The following is an 8,054-nucleotide window of genomic DNA, read 5'->3' on the forward strand; positions in this document are numbered from 1 at the left end:
AGAACAAGAACAAAAGAAACCAAGGACAAGGACGAGAATAATTAGTAAATCAGGTGAAAAAAAAAAGTGAGTAAGGTAAGGAATGAGGCACCTGTTCTCTCCTACTTCAATCTTGCTTAATAATTACCTGGCGGTCGTGAAGGAGATTAGGGAAAAAACAGAGGTGAAAGAAGACGTGCATGTCGGGAACGTGCGGCGCATACTGGATGTTGTTTTTTGATGGACACAGGCTACATGATATTTTATTCCCTGAGCGTCCCCGTGATGAATAGAACGAGGACCACACACACACACACACACACACACACACACACACACACACACAAGATAGGCACACTGAGTAGCAGGTTCATCTCTAAAAAGGATGAATGAAAAGTACACACAAACAGCATCAAACATTTCACCAACAAACATTTTTTTTTTTTAGGGGGGGGGGTGGTGGTGTATACATTCTCTGGGAACTTTGTGGAGGACCTTCAAACGGTGACCCACGCGGCAGGAGGGGCGGGGACAAAGGGGGTCACGGGATAGGAGGAAGGTTAATCAAGAAAGTTACCAGGTTATTAAACATTACTATCTCGGAAATAAGACAAAAGCCATGAAAAAAGATCATATCAGGAAAAAATATATTTCGTAAAAAATATGATAAATAGACCTGGAAAAATTTTTTTAGGTTTTCATTTATTATTTTATACTTATTACGGATAGAGAGAGAGAGAGAGAGAGAGAGAGAGAGAGAGAGAGAGAGAGAGAGAGAGAGAGAGAGATATATATATATATATATATATATATATATATATATATATATATATATATATATATATATATATATATATATATATTATAATTGTGACTTGTTATTTAATTTCACAAATTGTTCATGTACGTTTTTTTCTCAATGATTTATTGACATTTTAGTTTGCATACAGTTTATTTACATATTGTTTATGAATCAATATTGAGTGGTGTGAAGTGAAGGGATAGGCCTGCAGGGGTGCACGTACCTTGGTGGGCGGACGTCCTCGGCCTACTAACTACGTCTGGGGTGTTGGCGGCACAAGCACTACGGCACTCACTGGCCAGCAAGGGTGCCACTTACTCTAACAAAGCTACGCGGTGTCACACATCAACACTTCCTCAAAAATAGACTAGCAAGCCAAAAAATGATGGTGGTGGTGGTAGTGGTAGTGGTAGTGGTGGTGGTGGTGGTGTAAGGGTGTCCAGGGGGAGCAGTACACACTATGAATTCAACTCTACGCTCAGAGGTAACACGGTGCATCACACAGAGGGCTGAAGAGGTAGGCTAGGCGGGTGCGTCTGCCTGATGCGGTGGTGGGCCAGGCAGGGAGGGAGGTGAAGATGGGTGGACAGTATTACACTATCTTATATAACACACACTCGGGAGGGTTCTCGGGACAGGGCCTGAGTGAGGGCCTATAGCACACGGGGGTCGCCACACACACCACACCACACCACCCGCCCACATAACAGGACTCTCATCATGGTGACAGTTTTGAGGTATTCGAGAGGGACAGCGGGCCCGCCACACTCGCCCTGCCTCACACAAATACACTTCCGGCCGATTCGAGGCGTGACATGAAACAACGGAAGCGGAACAAGGTAAGAGAGAGTGTGTTTGTGTGAGGGTGAGGCAGCCAGTGAGGAAGGGAGAGAGAGCGGAGGCACTCCCACCTCGACGAGCTCAGGCAAGCGACTGACTCAATGGCAGGGCCGCTGGTGGGTGAGGGCGCGGACCTCACCCACCAGCCAACAAGGATTACAGAGGCAGCTTGTAACCCTCCTTCCCGCCACCACGCCCGTCGCGGCACGCCCTCAGGCCTACTGTTCCCCAAAGGACCCAGCCCGTTCCCCTCCCAGGCGTTGCGATGACCATAACAAACCACCAACTATTCGCTTAATTGTTGGCAAAATCATAAACTTCTATCCAAGACACGTTCCCGTCATTGGGCATTCCGAAATGACCCGCCATCGATGGTCGCGACTCCTCATCTGCCCTGCACACCGCTGACTTAGTTCTGTCTGGCCAGTACGCGGCCTCAGGCTATCCTCACACAAAGCCACGAGAAGCTACAGTTGGGGGCGCAAGGCAGGGAAGGAGAGGCAGGAGGAAGGTGCTACAGGTTGCCGGGGTGATGTAGGCGCCAGGAACAGCGAGTGGTGCCTCAAGTTTGTATGGAGACAAAAAGGCTTCAGGTCTCGTATCTTGCCTCTGGTGAATGTGACGACTGTGGCGGCAGCGGCGGGACAGCATGGTGTGTGTGTGTGTGTGTGTGTGTGTGTGTGTGTGTGTGTGTGTGTGTGTGTGTGTGTGTGTGTGTGTGTGTGTGTGTGTGTGCCTCCGTGACCCAATTCAGGGCGGTGCAACAAACAGGCCGCGACAGCAGTGTGTGAAGGCGTGGGACCTACAACACCCTGCCTTTATGTGGCACTGCTGCACCCACGGCCTCCTAGTGCCCTTGCTATGCGCGCTGAGGACGGACAGACGACAGACGAGGACGAGCGGGTGAGGAGAGAGAGAGAGAGAGAGAGAGAGAGAGAGAGAGAGAGAGAGAGAGAGAGAAAGTGGATGGCTGACTGGCGTGGAGGCTGTGCTCTCTCTCTCTCTCTCTCTCTCTCTCTCTCTCTCTCTCTCTCTCTCTCTCTCTCTCTCTCTCTCTCTCTCTCTCTCTCTCTCTCTCTCTCTCTTCCTTCATTCTTCCTCTTGTGCTCCTACACTATCTCTTTCCTACCTCTCCTCCTCCACCATCTTCTCCTCCACCATCTCCTCCTCCTCCTCCTCCTCCTCCTCCTCCTCCTCCTCCTCCTCCTCCTCCTCCTCCTCCTCCTCTTCCTCTCCTAATCAAACATTTACTAAGGTCGGTAGCTGAAAGAGATACTGGATAGGGAGAAGGAGGGAGGGTAGGAGATGGAGAGAGGGACTAGAGAACGAGAAGAGGGAAGAGAGAGAGAGAGAGAGAGAGAGAGAGAGAGAGAGAGAGAGAGAGAGAGAGAGAGAGAGAGAGAGAGAGAGAGAGAGAGAGAGAGAGAGAGAGAGAATGATATAAGTCTATTCAGTGTTTTAACCTTTGAAGAGCATTTACTTAATTTATTGCCAATTCACTTCTTTGTTTGTGTTGGTTAAATGAGCAGTAAATGAAGCGAACATTGATTTAGAGAGAGAGAGAGAGAGAGAGAGAGAGAGAGAGAGAGAGAGAGAGAGAGACTGTGTGTGTGTGTGTGTGTGTGTGTGTGTGTGTGTGTGTGTGTGTGTGTGTGTGTGTGTGTGTGTGTGTGTGTGTGTGTGTGTGTGTGTGTGTGTGTATGTGTGTGTGTGTGTGTGTGTGTGTGTGTGTGTGTGTGTGTGTGTGTGTGTGTGTGTGTGTGTGTGTGTGTGTGTGTGTGTGTAAAGAAGTTTTCCATTTCATATTGATGACGAAAATGATAATGAACAAGGGTGATGGATGACGATGGGGAGCAGGAAGAGAAGAAAGAGGAGAAGGAGGAGGAGGAAGAGGGAGAGAATGGGAAAGATAACTTCTCCCTTTCTATGTTCGTTGTCACGACACGAACAATCCGAACACACACACACACACACACACACACACACACACACACACACACACACACACACACACACACACACACAAGATCTACAGTTATAAATCAGCAAATGGAAGCTGTCTATTTAATTCATTACTACCTGTCAATTATGTCAATTTTCCCTTAATAGATTGATAGGTTTTTCCTTTACACGGTCTTAAAGGGGGAACAAATAATAAAAAAATAAAAAGATAAACATATTGTGTGTGTGTGTGTGTGTGTGTGTGTGTGTGTGTGTGTGTGTGTGTGTGTGTGTGTGTGTGTGTGTGTGTGTGTGTGTTTGTTGGTGGGTGGGTGTGTGCGTTAGGGAGCTAAGGGAGGTATCATTTCATCCACATTTATAAGCGTGATGAGCCTGAAAACCAGTCAGACCTAAACAAATTTCTATCGACCAGCCACCACCACCACCACCACCACCACCACCTCGGTCATCAGGCCACGAATATGACTCGTCAGCGTCATAGAGCGACAGGTGGCGGTGGACGTGTTTATAATCTCGTCAGGTGAAGTGAGATGGACGATAAGGGGCCTGACTCCACAGGTGCGCGGATCAGCAGGTGTCCGTGGCAAGGTGTGTGTGTGTGTGTGTGTGTGTGTGTGTGTGTGTGTGTGTGTGGGTGGGTGGGTGGTGGTGGTGGGGGGGATTGGCCGGCTGGGTGGGTTATGACTGCGGCAACTGAATTTCACAGGTAAGGCAGGCGTGTTTATTCGTAAGAAACATTTGACTACGTGAATGAAATGTAATGCTGTGTAATGACTCCCTATAATCGTCATCATCATCCTAACCGTCATCAGCCTCATTATCCTCATCAGCCTCAAAAATTCCAGTACAGAAGAAAAAATTCTTTATCTTCTCCACTCACCTTTGTTAAGTACCCGCCTGTTACAGTACACTATACTACATTTAATACCACATTTTATACCACATTTAATTATCTTGATCGTCTTTATTATTATTATTATTATTATTATTATTATTATTATTATTATTATTATTATTATTATTATTATTATTATTATCAACCAACATATGGTATGTAAAATAAGAAAAACAAATATTAAAAAAAAATAAATAAATAAATATGAGACAAAGTTTTACTGGGGTGGCTTGAACCGGACGGGCAGACGAAGCTGCTCTTAACCGGGTGTCGTGTTCGTAGTTGTTCCCGTGTATGTTGCTGTTCGCTCTTTGATTAAAAACAAAAACTGGACTGCTGTGGCAAATCTTATAACAAAGTCTTCAACCGTTGTTCTGGACAGCAGTGGACATATAATCAACACGCCTTTGTTTGTAAACAACAGCATGCGCAGTTCTAGGCCGGACAACACAACATGTTGTCAACAACATGGCCGAAGACTTAGTTAAAAGATTGGCCAAATATAGGGATGAAATAGACCCTATAGTATTCACAACAGTCAGGCTTTCGTTTGTAAACAAAGGGCTACGTACGTAAGCTATGCACAATGGGGCAGCTACGAACACGACACTGGATGAACTCTGAAAACTATCGGTATATGTATATTATGTCCGGTACCAATTTTATACAGCAATAGATATCTAAGCTTTCATTATGAATATTCTTCATTTATCAATCTACCAATAGTTCGTATGTAAGATATGGCGGAGTAATACAAATCTACGTTATCACTCCTCGTGAGCACCCTGCGTTAGTTAAGTGTTAATGGGACGATGCCGCTGTGTAAACAGTACCATCGGGAGGCTTAAAGGGAGACGTGCTGATGGAGGTAGCGTCTAGCGTCACCTTCAGGGAAACTATACGGTGTGAATGACCATGCCCTTTACATTCGAATATCAATGTTAGATAAGCTGATAGATAAGCAAGTCTATTGAATATATAGAGACAGGTTTTGGAAGAATTGAATATATAGAGAATTGAATTGAATATATAGAGACAGTGTTAGTGACGGATGGACAGAGTGATCTACATTGTGTTAGTGAATGACAGTCCTGCAGGGGAGGAACCAACATGAACACACACACACACACACACACACACATCGTATTCTCATAACTAACCACTAACACTTCTATCCAAGAGAAGTAAGAGCTTATAACATCCAAATGATCCTGTGACGTGATTGGATATCCTAGACGTAAAAAAATAAACCAGTAAAATAAAAATTAAACTCCAAATATCCAAATACGGTATACTTTCCTCCTCTCCCTTATAATTCTTCACGAGTCTGCAAGGGCGGCGGTAGCTAGTCCGAGCTACTCACTCATATTAGCATCATCTAAGTGCTCCAAATCACGGGTTTCTCGTTCCCTACCCTCCATGATCTGCATTTTCTTAAATGTATCACGCACATCACTACCATTACTACCTACCTACTGCACACTTTATAGCGCACTAAGAGCATGAATAAAGCGTAATAGAAGGGGAAAACAAGGCAGGGTAGAAAGAATCACAGCGCTGCAGCGACACAAACATTGCCGAGCCTCGACCTTGACAGAGGCGGACGTAGGCGGGGAGTGCAAATTTATACTTCCCAAGAACATGTTTACTCTTTCATCCAGATAAGCGATGTAAGAAGGCAGGTTACAACCACTCAGTAATGCCTTTGGACCGCGTGATAAAAACCTTCAGTAATATTGTGAAGTGCACGGGCTAAGTTATGAGGCTAGAGAAAGCTTAAGGCATTCACGGGGATTCTTAGCGGGTGAGCAAAAAAAATTGACTGGGTGGCACTAAAGGAATGGCATTAAGATAAATTAACATGAATAAGTATTGCTTAGTTAGTGGCCAAAGGATCTGGGGTGTGAAGAGAAAGGTGTTGAAAATAAATTAATGGCCAGCTGCAGGTGCAAGGAAATATTACCATAAAAAAATAAAGAAAGAGAAAGAAATGTTGCACAGATTGTCAAGGAACGAAATGGAAGAAAGACAAATTATCAAAGAAAATAAGCAATCTTGTGGTGCGGAATAAACTGTAAGTTACTTTTTTTCATATAATTCTGATCAATGTCGATGACAGAAGCAGTAGCAGCAGCAGCAGTAACAACAACAACAACAACAACAACAACAACAACAACTTTATGTATAAGATATATAGAATCCTTGATAATAATAATACATGGCATTACCTCTAAAGCATTCAACAATCGACTGGTCTACAATTCTTCAAATCAGCATAGCCTATTGCGCCTTTTGTCTATATTACATACACTGAGTGGCATTGCTACCCATCGTGCCATTCCCTGCAAGCCCCGCCTATGTTATCTAATACATGCGTCCAGTTTGGCTAAATAGCCTCCCTAGCACGCCGACATAAGCACATTATTGGGTGGGTATGATGTTTGGATAAAACATCGTATTTTCATGACCAGGCTAGGGACAGTTTAACAATTGGATTATTCAGGTTTGTTTACATGGGGCTATTACGCTGATAGTGCTCAAAATTTAATTCCCTCTTGTCATTATTGATTTTCGATGGATATAGTTTAAGTTGCAAGTTACATATGCTTACTACTCAAAACAGCACGGATTAAGACACCCGCCGGCCAGAAAGTTGAGGACTAATTCTACAGTGAGGCAATGACACAGGTCCGTTATAAGATTAAGGTTACACATACTCCAAATGATAGTTAATTCATCCATGAACAAATAAAGAAGTAAATAATGGACAGAGATCAATTCAGAATACAATACATACCCAGACAGGTCAGGGACGATGAGGACGAGACAGCTACATACACACACACACACACACACACTCTGTCTCTGCCAACATACATGTTATTTCCATTCTCGTCCGTATAGCGGTACACATTTCCTGGTAGGACTAGTAACGCAGCGATTGGAAGAAATAAGAAAGACAGTCACTATGAATAATATCACCGCAAGAGAACGTAAACAAGACTACAAAATCCGGTTGTTGAGTACCAAGTATTGACTAGTGCCCACCTCTCCGACTCGGACGATTGACGAAAAGTAGCATAAACGCACTTTAAAGTAGTCTAACACATAAATACAACTACTTTAACTGAGAAAAGTGAATATTAAATTAGAAATTTAAGAAGTATCGATCTTGCAAAAGAACTCTTGTCCTTTTGTAGTGATACGGCAATTAAGGCCAAGGAAGTTTCTAGCTGACCACCACTCGGGGCTTGTTGATAACCTCGGCCTGCTTAGAAGAGATGTCGGACTCACATTTATGTGAATTCTGACAGATTCAATCCCCGGCGAAGTCTTTCATGGACATTTTAGCCTGCTTTTATATCAGTTTCTCAATGATGCTCTAAGCGTTTAAAATTATCAAGGCATGACACATTACATCTTGTTCAGTATGCCACACTACTCAGCAGCATGACACTAAACAAGATGATCCTCGGTGTTGATATAGATGTATCCGTGTTTCTAATAGCTTGTCTATCATACCAAGAGTGAACACATTACTTTAGATGAATAATAAAGAACTACAAGTGTGCTGAA

At 43.9% G+C, this 8,054-nt stretch overlaps 1 protein-coding gene and 1 pseudogene across 1 annotated transcript in view; one reads left to right on the forward strand and one right to left on the reverse strand.

Annotated features, from left to right (window-relative positions):
- Positions 1-6,234, forward strand: part of LOC135103890 (keratin-associated protein 5-1-like) — a 13,977-nt gene extending 7,743 nt beyond the window's left edge. The window contains exons 2-5 of the mRNA XM_064010819.1: positions 2,270-2,351; positions 3,221-3,401; positions 3,792-3,866; positions 6,140-6,234. Coding sequence (XP_063866889.1) covers positions 2,270-2,351; positions 3,221-3,401; positions 3,792-3,866; positions 6,140-6,234 — 433 coding nt within the window. The remainder of the gene's footprint in view (positions 1-2,269; positions 2,352-3,220; positions 3,402-3,791; positions 3,867-6,139) is intronic.
- Positions 1-7,977, reverse strand: part of LOC135103625 (uncharacterized) — a 108,677-nt pseudogene extending 100,700 nt beyond the window's left edge.
- Between the last annotated feature and the right edge of the window lie 77 nt (positions 7,978-8,054).

The sequence above is a fragment of the Scylla paramamosain genome, chromosome 9, assembly GCF_035594125.1.
Source record: "Scylla paramamosain isolate STU-SP2022 chromosome 9, ASM3559412v1, whole genome shotgun sequence".
Classification (NCBI taxonomy): Eukaryota; Metazoa; Arthropoda; class Malacostraca; order Decapoda; family Portunidae; genus Scylla; species Scylla paramamosain.